This window comes from Botryllus schlosseri, chromosome 14 (assembly GCF_051294905.1).
Source record: "Botryllus schlosseri isolate E-star chromosome 14, Bs_hap1, whole genome shotgun sequence".
NCBI lineage: Eukaryota > Metazoa > Chordata > Ascidiacea > Stolidobranchia > Styelidae > Botryllus > Botryllus schlosseri.
The window spans coordinates 17,174,731-17,194,504 of record NC_137249.1 but is presented as its reverse complement, the minus strand read 5'-3'; the positions used below and the strand labels follow the sequence as shown (position 1 = coordinate 17,194,504).

The window sequence follows — 19,774 nt, the reverse complement described above, 5'->3', positions numbered from 1 at the left end:
ATAGTTGATCATGTTTAATGTACTACGGACTCGCTGTGCTACAATTTTTGAAACAATAATAGTTTTCATATATTATAGGCTAATAATTATTAATTGTTTGGTTATGCAAGATAATATGATTGTCAGATTCAAACTGTGGGTACGGGAAGGAAATAAGTTTCAGATGGGATCATCCTTTTATCATACAGAGCTGGCAAATTGAATATGTAAGGTGCAGGCCTAATACAGAATGTTGTGTGTTACGGTACTAAAGCTTCATTTACTCACATAGACAAGAGCACAAATTCCAAGTAGGAGTGATTAGTGTGACGGTACATCGTGTGCAGTGGTGTACGCAGGGGAGGTTGGGGTCAATAGTGAAATCTGTCATTTTAAAATGCCAGTTCTATCTTAAACGTATATTAGCTCATTTGCGATTCGTATCGCACTGTTACATTTTGAATGACCAATATGATGGTAGTTTCTAGTCATACCGTAGTCTATATTAGATCTGTAATGGTGGCTTCTTTTCGGTTAAAATTAGGGATTCGCCGAAGGCTTGCAGATTAGAGTGTTCGCCAGGTCTGTTAAGGTTTAAAAATTACTGGTGAAGACCCTAAATGTGCAAATATAGGGGTGCAGGAACAATAATACTGGATATCGTGCAGATTAAAATATACTGAAACACAGCTGAGTTGAATATAGCATTTTGTAATGTCAATAAGACACATGACCAGCAGACCACTGAAGATCAATTTAGTATTAATTTTATGTGATGAATTCTAAACAAGGATGATCATGCTTATCTAGTCGTTGGCTATATTTTTTTAATCTAATGGTCAAAGTCAACAAGGGAGACTGCGTAGTTTCGCATTTTATAATATGGGACAATGAAGATTATGCTACCCCTGGTACGGATCGACATTCCTACAACACATCGCCAAAACATATAGGCTATTGACCGAACACGCATGCGTGGTAGCATGGTTTGGTACCGTACCCCACTCGACCACGCGTGTATCTCAGACCTGACGACTCAAAAACATCAATCAATACCCACCTATGCAGCTCAGTAGTTTTTTACTTCCAAGATAGTATGCTAGAAGTACATATCCCTTTTCCTCGTCGGTAAACATATCTACCACCGCCAACACGATGATAACAGAGCTAAGCACCACTCCCCATCAATATCACACGACAACCGACTCACGGCCACGAGACAACCTTCGCGCCACGCCGCCTCCAAAACGTAGGACAAATGCGCTCAATCACAGAAAGCGGTCAGTAAGCCTATAAAGACATTCGTGGCATAGCGCGGCATGTACGCAGCAATTTGAATGAGTATTCATCGTGGAGTAACTTTATTAGTATAAAACAAATTATCAATAAAAATACTTGATAAAGACGCGCCATGTGTTTGTGAATTTATTAAACAGCATGTATATAGCGACATCAGCTGACCACCCATGCATACGTGCTAGAATGTCATGACCTCATGCACGCTAGCGTCATTCTATGGTAGACTACAGGAAAGTGCAAGGTGTTCGTCGAGATGTATTGTGTCTAGTGCACCACCATTTTACTTTATAACTTTATATCCCAACTCTGCCCGTGTCTGTGACAAGTATGATGGATATTGTCGTTGCTGTTTTAGTATTCATGGTGTTTCGACTACAGTGGTCGCTGGTCATTTTACATCAACACCAGGCGTTATCGTACGGAGATTTACCCCATCATATAACATGAGGTGAATCCACGCATACCCTATTCTTGCGGCCACTGGCGTATAGCAGCATGTGCTGCCTCCCCTGGCTCCTCGGTTAAAATGCCTGGTCTCAGTCTCACCGTCGCAACGTTAATAAGGCCAAAAATAATAAAGACAAGAAATAGCTATAACTAGGGTTACCATGTTTCAGCAACCCAAATTCGGGACACTTTTAGCGCCCACTAGTGGATTTCAAATTGGATTATGAGGTCCCACTAGCAACGCTTTGCTCATAGACCCGAGGTTTTCACGGTCCGGTTCAGGAGTATGTGGCTGTGTGTTGTGTAACCGGGACCGAAAGCACATGTTTTAGCCCCCTCCCGCCCAAATAAACAATGATTTTGAGCCCACACTATGGGGTAATCGATGCAACTTCTGGGCGACTCCGCCTCCAATTTGAAAATGTTCCGTGGCCCAGATCAGAATTTTACAATATTAAGCTGCCGAAGGCAGCAAGCATAGCGAGAAAAACTTATAGCTACGCCCGTAAGGGCGTAGTACAGACTTTCCGCAGTGGATCTTGTTCAGATTTAAGACATGATATAATATATACATTCAAGATATATATATTGGTAGGAATGTAGTGAACAAGACATTCTGGTGTTTTAGCCAAAGGATCTTCATCCGTAAGCTCTCATAGGCGGGCTTGGCCCTACCGACAAGAATTCAAAGCATGGGTGTTTTGAGTAGATATTATGTAACATAAAATCTGGGAGTATATAGGATAAAGAGTTCTTATGGGAAGATAAAGTATAAATAAAGGTAAAGTCATAATAAGGAAATAAGATTAACAAAATAATTTATAGTATAAGCAGAGGGTAATAATATAGTAGCATGAATATGACTCAGTCCAAACCAACTCTACCATAGCATCTCACGTCGTCAGGGGTGGTAAAGATGTAGGCAGGGCGTATTAGCCTCTCCTTTTCTGTAGCAAATACCGGTAATTCTTACGGCAGAGGAATTAAAACAATTTTGAGTGAGTTTAAATAAATGAACTTATATGGGGGGTGAATTTCTACGAGAATGGTTGATTTCAAATCGTATTTTAACATATTTCTAATTCGAAATCAGACAAAAGCAATACATTTTTGAAAAGAACTAGTTTCATACTTTAGGATTCTGCAAAAAAAAAATGGGAAAATTTTGTTAGTTCAGCAGTACCTTACGGCCTTAAAAAGCGGGACGTTTGGCTGACTGGTCGGGACGCCGGGACAATAAGTTAAAAAGCGGGACAATCCCGCCTAAAACGGGACGTATGGTAAGCCTAGCTATAACGAATGTATTGTGCAAATAGAAAATCAATGGCCGCCTCAAAGCAAAATCAGCGATAATAGGCATATCCTCAAATTCAAGTTTTTGAACGTATAGTCTCTTTCTATTGACAGAATGGATAGAGCTTATAGCCGATCATCATTCATGGTAGAACGTAAACAAGACTTAATCAGTTTGAACTTTGAGCAGCTCCTCACACAGCTCGCAATTGAAACACTGATGGTCAGATAAAGTTTCAGACACGAACATAAATATGGTGTCGAATCAAGTAGCTTTGCATTAACTAACCACTGTAAAACATCAAACGCTGTTGCACTACGATCAAACGTGGTTTCAATGCCCTGTACCAGCCTCTTAATCCTTTTAAAATCTCAAGTTGAACAACTTCATATATGATCATATCGTAATTTGTGTTCGTCCTAGAGGCCTCATATTGGTTTGTACGAAAAGCTAGCAATCTTCTGATTCATAGTATCCCTAATTCGAAGGTATGGCATGAGATATTTCGCAGCTAACTCCAAAAAGTCCACCTCGTCGTCATAAGTGCTTCTAAAAGCGCTGGTGAATGAATTGTGATTTTCACTTTGCAGCAGCGGGTGGGAATTCAAAAATCCGAACATATCATTTAGTTGGTGTATGCCGGTAAACCTATTTTCAGCTCCACGTTTGAATCTGTCCGAAGCTTGAAACATTCATCGTCTATCTTCTTCAACAACTGTGGTGATCCGCAATTAGGCAATAATTACTTTCATCTGATTAGTTACGTTGTACAGTACAGTGTTGCCTTATCCTTGCCGTGTCATTCCATTCTCTTCTGTTCTGCTGTCAGTCGTGTTCTATGTTGCTTAAATCCACATTGGTTACCTTTGCTTTAATAAAGCTTCAGTCAGTTATTCAGTCAGTTATTCAACGCAATAGTCAGTTTACGACAACAATCGGCCTTGACGGCTATTTCAGAGTGGTTCCATCGCAATATTAACATATTAATTCGTGTTTTGGGAATCAGGCCGACACTAGCTTTCGATCGAGACCTGTTTGATTAAATTTTAACTCACGGGACGCCAGCTAGGACTACCAATTACGCTTCTTTTAGCCGGCTGTGTATACTGTCCCGAGCGAGATAGTGTAATGGTGATGCGTCCGGCTTCTTGATCGGTAGGTCGTGGGTTCGACACTAGGCCGGGTCAGACCAAAGATTCGAAAACTAGTATCCGCGGTTATCCCGCTAGGCGCTCAGCAATCACGGAGGAGAAAGAAAACGGGGGTGCAGACTGGATGACCATACTATTAAGTCTGTATCGCATCTCCGTCGTCAAAGCATCTCGACGGTGCAGGCGAAAAAATACCACCTCTCTCTCTCTCTTACTATGCAGCCTGATTTTCCGCCCCCTTGGAGCCTGCCGCCCCTGGCGCAGAGCCAAAACCACCAAGTGGCTTCTACGCCACTGCTTGCGGCCAATTCACTGGACACATGCTCACACACTCCCAATACTCCTAGTAGGTCAACCATCGCAGACCACGCCTTGCGTGTATAACGCATTATGTCGAAATCAGCGATATATTCACGTGTTCCGAGGTAGGCTACGCTACTGGTAATACTATAGATCAGAAAATCGCATACATGCGCATGTGATGTTAAGGAGATGCGGTTGGACAAAAACTTCCCATCTTGCTTTATTTATGGTCGAATGCTATATCTTCTGGAGAATTATCAGGCGATCTTGCACTCAATATAGTAGATATGAAAGTTTCCAGTATAATTAGTAAGCAAATCTGTCATATTTTGGACCCTCCGATATATACAGAATACAGTTCTTATCGGTGTGAGCATGTGGCTGAGGTTCAGTTTTGCTTTTAGAGTTGCATGCTTCATTGTCTCATGCTCAGATTAGAGATAGCTAACCTACCGTATGTTAGTTAATAGTTATCCATACTCAGATACTGTGCAATGGCAAAATGCATCTGCTTAATAAAAAAAACTGAATACTCCTCAGGGAAGTTGTACTTTTCAACGGTATACGCCAATTCTATCACATGCAAGTCCTCCTACAGCTCTAATGTCCTACATCAGTTGCATGTGATATATGTCATCGTAATAAGGCTAAGAGACGACCACTGTAGGCTGAAATGGCGTAAAATTTATTACAAAATCACTTTCAAGTCAATAAATGATAGTGTTCATAAAAGCGTAAAATAACAGATATTCATAAGGGAGTTCCAGATAGGCTTCAGGTAAAATGCATAATATTTTACGAAAAATGTATGGCAATGCATAGGTACATAACTTTCAAGAAAAAATGGTGAGTACTGATACTCATTCTAATCCATACATTGCTCATCTAGGTTATGAAGAGAGGCTGATCCTTAGCAATTACATTTTGTTCTGTTATTGTACTTCGGATTACGATGGAAGAATGGGAAAGCATTATTGGGGGCCAAGACTCCGAGCCCCCATTGGCGGCAGGATCTTCAGCATCCAGTCAGAATGCTGCAGCTAGTAATAACTGGTGTTCCTTCTGTAAAAACTTATATGCATTTGAAGAAAAGATGTTATCCGATTTAATTGCGTTAGAACAAAAGATTATTAATCCCAATATATTGGAAAAGATGTGTCAAGAATCTGAGCGGCGACTGGAGGAAAAAACAAAAATGTACAAACAATTGGTTGAAAGCACGAGTTTGGTTGAAGATCAGTTGAAGGAGTCTCTTAAACTCCACGAAAGAACGATCAAAGAGTTGACATCAATGGGGAATATCGCCGTCGCCGATATAGCGAAGAAACTGCGAAAAGAATTGAAAGAATTGTCTGAGGAAAACGAGGCGTTGAAAATATTTACAAGCTGAACAAGACTTGTTAGGTTTTATGACTATTGTTTTTGCTTGGATCGGTTCTGCTTACCAGGACTTTCTCATAAAATTGCACGACGATCTCTCAAGTTGACATATCCATTCATTCATGTCCATATGATTATGTTAGAAAGTTAAATTCATTTAAGTGTACTGGAAGAGAGCATGCGATAGCTTCAAAACCACGATTCAATACAAATATGATGGAACAAAATTGAAAATGTATAAATTGATTATGCAGCCCTGCAAGAGCACCTTGTGCCCCTTGAATAGGCTACAGGTTCCGAATGAGGAAATATTTAGTTATGTATATCTAGAGCAGGGGTTCTCAACCCGCGGCCCGCGAGATCTTTCAGTATGATCGCAATTACTACCGGCACAGTATTGTTGCATATTAATTTAGCTACTTAAGCTCTCTTATCGCTCCGTCTCTGTTTCGTTTGATTTATTCTCATTCTTCAAAGTATTCTGGTTTCTTGATATATGGTCGAGTTTAGATTCTTATTGTTTTGACGACCAATGTAGTCGAAACACCATGAATACTAAAACAGCAACAGGAATATCCGTCATACTTGTCACAGACACGGGCAGAGTTGGGATATAAAGTTATAAAGTACAATGGCAGTGCACTAGACACAATACATCTCGACGAACACCTTGCACTTTCCTGTAGTCTACCATAGAATGACGCTATAGCGTGCATGAGGTCATGACATTCCAGCACAGGGGTTCTCAGCCCTTTCTTGGCCGTGGCCCATTTTCCGGTTTGAAAATGGGCTGTGGCCCACCTGTTCAATGCGTGGTAATCGACGGCGCCGATATGCCTATTTCTGTAAAATATGCGCATTTGCGTCTTTAATTTACTGATGATATTTAAATGTAGACCCCTCGGCTCGTGAAATCGCGCCAAGCGCGACGCAAATTTTCAAGTCGAGTATATATCCTCCAAAAAACGACTAACGAAATAATGTTGGGCCACTTCGAGCTCCCGCTATTGAGGGTTTGGGTGCAGCAGATACGGCCCTGGTAGATCATAGGCTAAAACTCCTGTGTATATTATGATCATCCGCTGCTCCATTCGCGTCGCGAAACGCAATGATCAAATCCACGCATCCACTGTGTGATTGGGATTTTATAGTTCCACTATTGTGGGGAATAATATAATCATTCTGGGTCCGCTTCAAACAATTCATTGGTGAATGGGGTACTACAGAGAAGTGGAGAAAGATATGCATGCTGTACAATGTACAGTGCATGTCTTGTACCAAACCAACTGAAGTTGCGATGTCAGAATATTCAATCCAATGATAAAATCACTTCACGTGACTCTTACATTCGGTACAATGATTTCCAGGCGGACATTTTAAACCGACTTCAAAGATTAATGCGCTAAATCCTCAATCCATTGCGATTGGTTGTGGTGGTGCAGTTTACCTCCACCTGAAGTTGCTAATAATTTGCAATTATGGCTATTTTTATCTTACAATAATACGAGTTGCCTAAGTACAGTAAATCTGTACATCAATTACACTTCATTCCCAGTTTATTGCACACCTCTTTCAAAGGCATACATTTGACACTGCCGGAATACATGGTTACTTCAGCTTTACCTTCCAGCAGTTATTATATACTCGAAATTATTTTAGTTGCTGTTAGCCCCAGGTTGTCATAGTCAGTGGAAAGAGCCGCCGTTTCTTCCTCCCGTTTTCGACTTGTACATGCTGACTCCATACGAGCCATTAAGGCTCATCAGAGTCGGATGAAAAGCTACGTATATTAAGATAACATGAATATATTTTTAGCGATTAACATAACAAATATAACTAAACTTATATTAATTACAAAGTTTTCTAAATAGCTTTGTGGCCCACCTCAAATGCTCTTGTGGCCCACCAGTGGACCATGGCCCACCCTTTGAGAACCCCTGTGTTCTAGCACGTATGCATGGGTGGTCAGTTGATGTCGCTATATACATGCTTAAATAGCTTATATGTTGAGAGAAGCTTGCTGTTTTTTTGTACTTCGCCATCTCTTGACCGAGGGTTTCGTGTTTTTATCAATAAGAACGACTTTAATTAATTTTTCTAATCTCGGCGACATGCTCGGCAAAAATGGAAAGGATGGGTTTACCCCTGACTCCAGTATGTGAATATTATGTGCTCCAAATTCTATACCGTTGAATTTCAGTTTTCGGCTTTCTTTTTTGGCATGCCCGTTAATCTCTTATGTGTGATAGATATGACAGAGTCATAGTAATCGCGAGCATTGATTGACTTGTCTTACGATAATTCGTAACAAATTGGAACACATACCGTATAGCGCGTAATGTGACAATTGCGGCTAGGAATGTTTGAACTAAACTATATGGAAAGAGTGATTTTTTGTGACTTCAATTGCTACTCATACTTTGCCACATTGCCTTTATTTTGAATCTGAGCCTATGGTTTTAGTCATTCAAGAAGCAAGTTTTATGTTTTGAATTCGAAGAAACCTTTGGCGGGCCGCACAGAATAGCTTCGCGGGCCGCATTTGGCCCGCGGGCCGCACTTTGCCCAGGTCTGAGATAGGGGATAAAAATTGATAGCAATATATATGCAATCCCCGACGATACTTACCGATTCAATTATGAATTCTTGAAATTTTTCGCGCGTCTAGGCGAGAGTGGAAGGCCCACTAAATGGACACCCAATATTAATGACAAGTAGTGGCAAAGAGCGGGTAAACAAGGGGGGTCTGGGCGGCCCCCCAAAAGTCCGGTTTATCACCCTGCGGGGGGCCCAATACCAACGTTTTTTTTGTGGGGGGGCTCACAAAGTGCTGTTACGGCCCTGATCACATAAAATTTATACTAAATTGATCTAGTAAAGTTTCTTCAGTGGTCTGCTGGTCATGTGTCATATTGACCTTACAAAATGCTGTATCCAACTAAGCTGCGTTTCATTATTGCAATCTGCACGATATCCAGTCTTGTTGTTCCTGCACCCCTATATTTGCACATTTAGGGTCTTCACAAGTAATTTTTATACCTTAACAGACCTGGAGAACACTCTAATCTGCAAGCCTTCGACGAATCCCAAATTTTTATCGGAAAAAAAACTACCCCATTGCACATCTAATATAGGCTATGACTAGAAAAAGGCATCATATTGGTCAGTCAAAATGAGGTAATATATGTTGGAGATAGAATTTATATTGTGAAAGGATGGGTTTGACTTTCGACCCCAACCTCCCCTGCGTGCGCCACTGCCCATTGTATCGTGAATAGTCTTGACCAGTGTGGCATGATTACAGCTTCTGTTGTCTGATTACATGCCTTTAATTTACGAGAATACATCACTTCCAACATAAATATGATCACGTATGTGCAATATATGCAAGTATCAATATCATCAACTAAACTCTTTCATTACGGTATCTTTGAACAATTGGCGAGACTATTAAATAGGCTCACAGTGAATTTTCACAACATTAATCCTAGCAATTTCGGCGCGTTGTAAGCAGAAAGACAAACAGAAAAGTTTTGTGATCGCCGGTAATTATGGCTAAAAAAAGGTCATTACACTTGCCCATTCCACAGCCAAATTGCCTTATTGATTTCTTAAAAGCCAGACGATGATTGAACAAATCAACAATAATTAGTAACCCTCGTGTAGCCCATCGGTCAAAAAGGTTTACGAGGTGACAACAATCTGGAATGTTGCACCATTATTAGCACTCTTAACAATTTATTTCATAATTTCATTAAAATATATTGGCACCTAAAACGTATTAGTTGAATCATGGAATACCGTACTTCGAAGAAAATCTATCGTTCAGAGGTATACTCTATGTAAACATGACAGAGCATGACTTCTGAGATGGGATTGAAGACTGTGTGAGTTTTGCTCCTCCCCCTAAACACACCTCCGTCAATTGCTACCATAGATCAAACACAAACTCTTCTTTAAAAGTGTAGAACCGAATATTTGTTCCCCTTCTCCAAGCCTATCCCAAACAGTTATGGTTAATTGCAACGAAATATGCATCACAAGTTCATCAACTAACGAGTGGCAGATAGTTGATCATGTTTAATGTACTACGGACTCGCTGTGCTACAATTTTTGAAACAATAATAGTTTTCATATATTATAGGCTAATAATTATTAATTGTTTGGTTATGCAAGATAATATGATTGTCAGATTCAAACTGTGGGTACGGGAAGGAAATAAGTTTCAGATGGGATCATCCTTTTATCATACAGAGCTGGCAAATTGAATATGTAAGGTGCAGGCCTAATACAGAATGTTGTGTGTTACGGTACTAAAGCTTCATTTACTCACATAGACAAGAGCACAAATTCCAAGTAGGAGTGATTAGTGTGACGGTACATCGTGTGCAGTGGTGTACGCAGGGGAGGTTGGGGTCAATAGTGAAATCTGTCATTTTAAAATGCCAGTTCTATCTTAAACGTATATTAGCTCATTTGCGATTCGTATCGCACTGTTACATTTTGAATGACCAATATGATGGTAGTTTCTAGTCATACCGTAGTCTATATTAGATCTGTAATGGTGGCTTCTTTTCGGTTAAAATTAGGGATTCGCCGAAGGCTTGCAGATTAGAGTGTTCGCCAGGTCTGTTAAGGTTTAAAAATTACTGGTGAAGACCCTAAATGTGCAAATATAGGGGTGCAGGAACAATAATACTGGATATCGTGCAGATTAAAATATACTGAAACACAGCTGAGTTGAATATAGCATTTTGTAATGTCAATAAGACACATGACCAGCAGACCACTGAAGATCAATTTAGTATTAATTTTATGTGATGAATTCTAAACAAGGATGATCATGCTTATCTAGTCGTTGGCTATATTTTTTTAATCTAATGGTCAAAGTCAACAAGGGAGACTGCGTAGTTTCGCATTTTATAATATGGGACAATGAAGATTATGCTACCCCTGGTACGGATCGACATTCCTACAACACATCGCCAAAACATATAGGCTATTGACCGAACACGCATGCGTGGTAGCATGGTTTGGTACCGTACCCCACTCGACCACGCGTGTATCTCAGACCTGACGACTCAAAAACATCAATCAATACCCACCTATGCAGCTCAGTAGTTTTTTACTTCCAAGATAGTATGCTAGAAGTACATATCCCTTTTCCTCGTCGGTAAACATATCTACCACCGCCAACACGATGATAACAGAGCTAAGCACCACTCCCCATCAATATCACACGACAACCGACTCACGGCCACGAGACAACCTTCGCGCCACGCCGCCTCCAAAACGTAGGACAAATGCGCTCAATCACAGAAAGCGGTCAGTAAGCCTATAAAGACATTCGTGGCATAGCGCGGCATGTACGCAGCAATTTGAATGAGTATTCATCGTGGAGTAACTTTATTAGTATAAAACAAATTATCAATAAAAATACTTGATAAAGACGCGCCATGTGTTTGTGAATTTATTAAACAGCATGTATATAGCGACATCAGCTGACCACCCATGCATACGTGCTAGAATGTCATGACCTCATGCACGCTAGCGTCATTCTATGGTAGACTACAGGAAAGTGCAAGGTGTTCGTCGAGATGTATTGTGTCTAGTGCACCACCATTTTACTTTATAACTTTATATCCCAACTCTGCCCGTGTCTGTGACAAGTATGATGGATATTGTCGTTGCTGTTTTAGTATTCATGGTGTTTCGACTACAGTGGTCGCTGGTCATTTTACATCAACACCAGGCGTTATCGTACGGAGATTTACCCCATCATATAACATGAGGTGAATCCACGCATACCCTATTCTTGCGGCCACTGGCGTATAGCAGCATGTGCTGCCTCCCCTGGCTCCTCGGTTAAAATGCCTGGTCTCAGTCTCACCGTCGCAACGTTAATAAGGCCAAAAATAATAAAGACAAGAAATAGCTATAACTAGGGTTACCATGTTTCAGCAACCCAAATTCGGGACACTTTTAGCGCCCACTAGTGGATTTCAAATTGGATTATGAGGTCCCACTAGCAACGCTTTGCTCATAGACCCGAGGTTTTCACGGTCCGGTTCAGGAGTATGTGGCTGTGTGTTGTGTAACCGGGACCGAAAGCACATGTTTTAGCCCCCTCCCGCCCAAATAAACAATGATTTTGAGCCCACACTATGGGGTAATCGATGCAACTTCTGGGCGACTCCGCCTCCAATTTGAAAATGTTCCGTGGCCCAGATCAGAATTTTACAATATTAAGCTGCCGAAGGCAGCAAGCATAGCGAGAAAAACTTATAGCTACGCCCGTAAGGGCGTAGTACAGACTTTCCGCAGTGGATCTTGTTCAGATTTAAGACATGATATAATATATACATTCAAGATATATATATTGGTAGGAATGTAGTGAACAAGACATTCTGGTGTTTTAGCCAAAGGATCTTCATCCGTAAGCTCTCATAGGCGGGCTTGGCCCTACCGACAAGAATTCAAAGCATGGGTGTTTTGAGTAGATATTATGTAACATAAAATCTGGGAGTATATAGGATAAAGAGTTCTTATGGGAAGATAAAGTATAAATAAAGGTAAAGTCATAATAAGGAAATAAGATTAACAAAATAATTTATAGTATAAGCAGAGGGTAATAATATAGTAGCATGAATATGACTCAGTCCAAACCAACTCTACCATAGCATCTCACGTCGTCAGGGGTGGTAAAGATGTAGGCAGGGCGTATTAGCCTCTCCTTTTCTGTAGCAAATACCGGTAATTCTTACGGCAGAGGAATTAAAACAATTTTGAGTGAGTTTAAATAAATGAACTTATATGGGGGGTGAATTTCTACGAGAATGGTTGATTTCAAATCGTATTTTAACATATTTCTAATTCGAAATCAGACAAAAGCAATACATTTTTGAAAAGAACTAGTTTCATACTTTAGGATTCTGCAAAAAAAAAATGGGAAAATTTTGTTAGTTCAGCAGTACCTTACGGCCTTAAAAAGCGGGACGTTTGGCTGACTGGTCGGGACGCCGGGACAATAAGTTAAAAAGCGGGACAATCCCGCCTAAAACGGGACGTATGGTAAGCCTAGCTATAACGAATGTATTGTGCAAATAGAAAATCAATGGCCGCCTCAAAGCAAAATCAGCGATAATAGGCATATCCTCAAATTCAAGTTTTTGAACGTATAGTCTCTTTCTATTGACAGAATGGATAGAGCTTATAGCCGATCATCATTCATGGTAGAACGTAAACAAGACTTAATCAGTTTGAACTTTGAGCAGCTCCTCACACAGCTCGCAATTGAAACACTGATGGTCAGATAAAGTTTCAGACACGAACATAAATATGGTGTCGAATCAAGTAGCTTTGCATTAACTAACCACTGTAAAACATCAAACGCTGTTGCACTACGATCAAACGTGATTTCAATGCCCTGCACCAGCCTCTTAATCCTTTTAAAATCTCAAGTTGAACAACTTCATATATGATCATATCGTAATTTGTGTTCGTCCTAGAGGCCTCATATTGGTTTGTACGAAAAGCTAGCAATCTTCTGATTCATAGTATCCCTAATTCGAAGGTATGGCATGAGATTTTTCGCAGCTAACTCCAAAAAGTCCACCTCGTCGTCATAAGTGCTTCTAAAAGCGCTGGTGAATAAATTGTGATTTTCACTTTGTAGCAGCGGGTGGGAATTCAAAAATCCGAACATATCATTTAGTTGGTGTATGCCGGTAAACCTATTTTCAGCTCCACGTTTGAATCTGTCCGAAGCTTGAAACATTCATCGTCTATCTTCTTCAACAACTGTGGTGATCCGCAATTAGGCAATAATTACTTTCATCTGATTAGTTACGTTGTACAGTACAGTGTTGCCTTATCCTTGCCGTGTCATTCCATTCTCTTCTGTTCTGCTGTCAGTCGTGTTCTATGTTGCTTAAATCCACATTGGTTACCTTTGCTTTAATAAAGCTTCAGTCAGTTATTCAGTCAGTTATTCAACGCAATAGTCAGTTTACGACAACAATCGGCCTTGACGGCTATTTCAGAGTGGTTCCATCGCAATATTAACATATTAATTCGTGTTTTGGGAATCAGGCCGACACTAGCTTTCGATCGAGACCTGTTTGATTAAATTTTAACTCACGGGACGCCAGCTAGGACTACCAATTACGCTTTTTTTAGCCGGCTGTGTATACTGTCCCGAGCGAGATAGTGTAATGGTGATGCGTCCGGCTTCTTGATCGGTAGGTCGTGGGTTCGACACTAGGCCGGGTCAGACCAAAGACTCGAAAACTAGTATCCGCGGTTATCCCGCTAGGCGCTCAGCAATCACGGAGGAGAAAGAAAACGGGGGTGCAGACTGGATGACCATACTATAAAGTCTGTATCGCATCTCCGTCGTCAAAGCATCTCGACGGTGCAGGCGAAAAAATACCATCTCTCTCTCTCTCTTACTATGCAGCCTGATTTTCCGCCCCCTTGGAGCCTGCCGCCCCTGGCGCAGAGCCAAAACCACCAAGTGGCTTCTACGCCACTGCTTGCGGCCAATTCACTGGACACATGCTCACACACTCCCAATACTCCTAGTAGGTCAGCCATCGCAGACCACGTCTTGCGTGTATAACGCATTATGTCGAAATCAGCGATATATTCACGTGTTCCGAGGTAGGCTACGCTACTGGTAATCAGACATGGGGTAATCGCGATTAGTAATCGTAATCGATTACGACGATTACAGCATTTTCAAGTAATCGTAATCGCAATCGATTACATTCGAGAAAATTCAGAAGTAATCGTAATCGTAATCGACTACTTCCCATATTTAATCGATTTCTTTGTGAAAGAACGATTACTTTTTATTTGAACAGGACTATGACATAAACTGAACATTCGTGAACAAGGAAGAGGTATTATACCAGTTAGTCATAGCACAAGCGTCAGATTTTCAAATGCCACTGCTCATTATTACGTCAGAAATGGCCTATTAGCTTTGCTCGTCATTGTGTAAGAAGTATCCAGCTATCCACACATAGTGAATAGATATTCGATGTACATTAGTGTGATTGTAAGAACACTCATCGTGCTGTATATCAGGTTATCAATACATTCCAGAAACCACTACCTCGCAGCAGGATAATTAATCACTACTCTGCCCAGTTTAAAATAGTAACTTTTGTATTGATGTATGGTTATGCTTAGTTAAACGCAGTTTGACCGTTGCTGCTTAGCGAGCAGTAGGCCTAAGTATCACGAACGTACACCGGACAAAGGTTTGAAATTTTGTAGCCTACTCGTCAAATAAAACAGTACGGTTTCCACGACGAAGCATTAAAAATCAACAGCTGCTGATTTTTGTCACAACCGAGCCGTTTCTCGTGATGGCCGCTTGCAATACATTATCTGTATTAAGTTGAAGGCAGAATTTTATGTTCACTTTCCCTTATTCTGATATGAATCTGCTTGAAACGGGTGCCGTTATTTCACAATTCTGTACTCAACATTTGGACCTACCGCCATAGCCATCGGCTTATATACAATGTTAGCGTGGCTTGTAGTTAGAATCAGGACAAAAACAGCAAATCGTCCCCCACTCCAAACGTTGGTCTTGGGCCCCTATAGGGTAGTTAATTTTCAAGTTGAAGATTTAGTTTCGTCAATAATATTGGTAATTGCATTATATTACTATTCATTTTTAACCCTCTCTCAGCCCCCGATGGTCAGATTTACCTGAAGAGCTGGGAGCACGTAATTCATAATTATAACATCTGGTATCTTGTAATAATTACTTTAGGGTATGTTGTTAATTCGTGACCTCCGGTCTGTTGTATAATTGAAAGATATTGTTGTGGTCAAAACGTAGCAGACTAAAAGAAATACTTGCGTGAGACGCACGCAAGAATTGCCATGTCTTTAATGCTCTGTGGGTGCCCGGGTGGCATTTGCATTGGGGGCTTAGATTGGAAGGACCGGACTATTAGTCACGCCCATCCAGCGCGGCTATTGACAATAAACGCATACCCCAAGTTTCGGCCAATGTCTTTCATTAGTAGCACACTTCGTGGATTCGCATGTTGGCCGAAACTGCATATGTATTTTGGTGTGTCGTGGCGCGAAATTGACTGGCACCTAAATGCCTGTTACTATAAATGATGCATGCTTTTTTCATGAGGAGACGTAGACGTTTCAAAATCAAGCTATCTAGAAATATTTAAATCGCAATGCTCGTAGACAATTTCCAAGTTCATGAAATCTCTCGAAAATAGTCCATAATTTGTGTTGGTTTACGAAATACTTTTGAGTCCGCTCCGAGCTCGCTCCCCACCCTATTAGGAAATTTGGGGTGCGGCAGTTGTGGACCTGGCAAGAATGCAAATCGTTAGGTGCGATAAATCGTCCAGTATAAAATGGGCAATGGGTACTTTATGACGTAACAACCAAATGTCGCATCTTTTTTTTAAAAAGTTTTCATCTCATTAGGTCTTTTCAGCGCAATCCATATATTGTCTTCCAATATAACTTGTAAAATGCAAAATAAATGTAATCGTGAGTAATCGTGATTACTTTTCCAATGTAATCGTAATCGTAATCGACTACTTCCTGATTTTGCTGTAATCGTAATCGTAATCGTAATCGTGTCATTCAGAAGTAATCGTAATCGCAATCGATTACATTCACAAAGTAATCACCCCATGTCTGCTGGTAATACTATAGATCAGAAAATCGCATACATGCGCATGTGATGTTAAGGAGATGCGGTTGGGCAAAAACTTCCCATCTTGCTCTGTTAATGGTCGAATGCTATATCTTCTGGAGAATTATTAGGCGATCTTGCACTCAATATAGTAGATATGAAAGTTTCCAGTTTAATTAGTAAGAAAATCTTTCATATTTTTGACCCTCCGATATATGCAGAATACAGTTCTTGGCGATGTGAGCATGTGGCTGAGGTTCAGTTTTGCTTTTAGAGTTGCATGCTTCATTGTCACATGCTCAGATTAGAGATAGCTAACCGACCGTATGTTAGTTATCTATACTCAGATACTGTGCAATGGCGAAATGCATCTGCTTAATTAAAAAGACTCAATACTACTCAGGGAAGTCGTACTTTTCAACGGTATACGCCAATTCTATCACATGCAAGTCCTCCTACAGCTCTAATGTCCTACGTCAGTTGCATCAGTGGCGGCTCGTCCTATAGGGCAACTGGGGCATTGCCCCACCTAAAATTCTGTTAAATAACAATTCTTTACCATGTATAGACGCACACCTATCTATATAAACCGAAATCACAGCGAAAATCGCATACTTCTTGTCCTTTCGCTTGTAAACGCCCATATATAGCGAAGTCTCTGCGAAAATCGAATTCTCTTCTGTGTTTTCGCTTTGCGAATGCATAGCCGGGGCTTGCCCCGGTAGCGCTCATAACAAGCTTTCACTATCTATTCTCTCAAAGCCGCGCCCAATAAAGAAACGGTGATTTACTCTCTCCTATTCATAAAATTACCGAGCAACCGGGGCACGATAGCTCTGTGCCCTTAAGGTGTGATGTAACAATCGTATCTATAGCTAAACTCGGTTACCGTCATATGCGTTTAGTCGACCTTTGCTGGTATAGGTCGATTTTAATGGGGTTTCACACCATGAAAACTCTTGAAACTTGTTATGTCATGTCGTGATGGTGGTATTTAACACTGCCCCAAGTTTCAGGGTTTCTACTTAAAGTTTAGGGTAGTAATTCCGTTTCCGAAGTTGAGTGTGTGCTGATCCGTCATGTATCGCAAACAGATTTTACTCAAAAGCCGGTAATGGTATCCATTGGTTTTGACGATGTTCAATACTGAGATCGGAAGTTGAGTGTGTGCTGATCCGTCATGTATCGCAAACAGATTTTACTCGAAAGCCGGTAATGGTATCCATTGGTTTTGACGATGTTCAATACTGAGATCGGTTATGACATTTGGCACGGTAAGTCTTAATGTTAGTATCGAACGCTGTACCAAGTTTTAAGTTTGTCACTGAACTGTGTTAGTGGTAATTTCGTTTCCTAATTCGAGTGAGAGCTGACTCGTCATTTATCGCTAACAGATTATACGCAAAGCCGGTATTGGTCTCTATTGATTTTAACGATGCTCCTTACCTAGATCCGTCATAAGCTTTTGCACGGTATGTCTTGATTTTAGTATCGAACGCTGTGCCAAGTCTCAAGGTTGACACTCAATGATTAGGGCAGTAATTTCGTTATCAAGGTCGAGTATGGTAAAGATGTGCTCCGATATGACACTTTAGCCTACAACACATTGCGGATTTCACCCAAAAGCCGGTGTATCTGCGGTAACGTTAACTGAGATGATGATATCATTCTCAGTTTGCATTCAAATATTTACTTTGATATTATATTCTCCAATGTCAATTTCACCGTGAAATTGTGGTCTTCAAGCCCTTTGCTTACAACCCCCTGTCAAGCGCGATAGTTATTTGGCTGCTTACAACCCCCTGTCAAGCGCGATAGTTATTTGGTTTTCGATGGCGGCTAACAGCTGATCACTTGATCAGCCTATTCCTCAGTAAATTTTACGCAGAATTCGGTGTTGGTCTGTTCGCATTAATTTTGACAGTGTACCATACCGAAAAGGGCCATGAGGCCACTTCTCGATAATGTCATGTAACAGTGTACCAAGTTTAAGGCTTTCATCCACGTATTTATTCGGTAATAAATTTCCAAAGGCGATTTCGCAGCAGACCTATAAGACAGTAATAAAAACGTATGTGTCGTGTTACAGTCTCCAGTTTCAAGATCAAAATCTCTTATGCTGTACCGACTACCGAGACCAAATTTCCGAGTTCTTTAGAATGATGTTTTGGATTCAATAGGACAGGCCCAATCTATGAGATAACAATTGCGTATCTGTCCGAATTCGTTGACCTTTCCAATTAGGCTTACGCTATCTCTCGAGTTATAGTCATTTCCATTTCTGCAGATAATTAGTCAGGTCTAATGCGAACATGAACCGTGTTGAATCTTTGTTCCGTACGCCGTTTACGCAGTTACCACACTTCAAGTCACAGCTCACCAGCGGACCTCTCGTGGCACATATGTTAAAATCACTGTTGCCGGGAAATTCATGTTACCGTACCATCATTAAGTTACTTGTTTACGTTGGAAAACGCCATTGTGACGTCATCTTGATAAAAAGTCGCTTGCAGCCCTTGCCCCACCACCCGATATTGTCACGAGCCGCCACTGGTTGCATGTGATATATGTCATCGTAATATGGCTAAGAGACGACCACTGTAGGCTGAAATGGCGTAAAATTTATTACAAAACCCCTTTCAAGTCAATAAATGATACAGTGTTCATAAAAACGTAAAATAACAGATCTTCATAAGGGAGTTCTAGATAGGCTTCAGGTCAAAATGCATAATATTTTACGAAAAATGTATGGCAATGCATAGGTACATAATTTCCAAGAAAAAATGGTGAGTACTGATACTCATTCTAATCTATACATTGCACATCTAGGAACTTCGTGGTCGGTTGTTGTTGTGGTTATGAAGAGAGGCTGATCCTTAGCAGTTACATATTGTTCTGTTATTGTACTTCGGATTACGATGGAAGAATGGGAACGCATTATTGGGGTCCAAGACTCCGAGCCCCCATTGGCGGCAGGATCTTCAGCATGCAGTCAGAATGCTGTAGCTAGTAATAACTGGTGTTCCTCCTGTGAAATGATGTTATCCAATGTCCTTGCGCTAAAACAAAAGATTATTAATACCAATAATGTAACAAAGACGTTTCAAAAATCTGAGCGGCAACTGGAGGGAATAACAAAAAAGTACAAACAATTGGTTAAAACCAAGAGTTTGGTTGAAGATCAGTTGAAGTTGGCCTTGTCAAAAGACCCGACGTCGTTTACCGAAGGAGCTA

At 40.7% G+C, this 19,774-nt stretch overlaps 2 protein-coding genes and 1 long non-coding RNA gene across 4 annotated transcripts in view; 2 read left to right on the top strand and 1 right to left on the bottom strand.

Annotated features, from left to right (window-relative positions):
• The window catches only part of LOC145456454 (uncharacterized), a 156,421-nt gene that overhangs the window by 63,108 nt on the left and 73,539 nt on the right, over nt 1-19,774 (top strand). The gene's annotated exons all lie outside the window — the stretch shown is intronic.
• LOC145456418 (pre-rRNA-processing protein TSR1 homolog) overlaps nt 1-19,774 on the top strand; it is a 157,222-nt gene that overhangs the window by 69,336 nt on the left and 68,112 nt on the right. The gene's annotated exons all lie outside the window — the stretch shown is intronic.
• LOC145456303 (uncharacterized) overlaps nt 1-19,774 on the bottom strand; it is a 63,774-nt gene that overhangs the window by 43,712 nt on the left and 288 nt on the right. Inside the window, exon 1 of one of the 2 annotated variants that reach the window (XM_080334381.1) lies at nt 1,040-1,523. The exons of the other annotated variant lie outside the window; for it this stretch is intronic. Within the exon in view, the coding sequence (XP_080190507.1) occupies nt 1,040-1,115 (76 nt within the window). The 5' untranslated portion in view covers nt 1,116-1,523. Of the gene's footprint in view, nt 1-1,039; nt 1,524-19,774 lie in introns of those variants that run through there. 2 annotated transcript variants of the gene reach the window in all.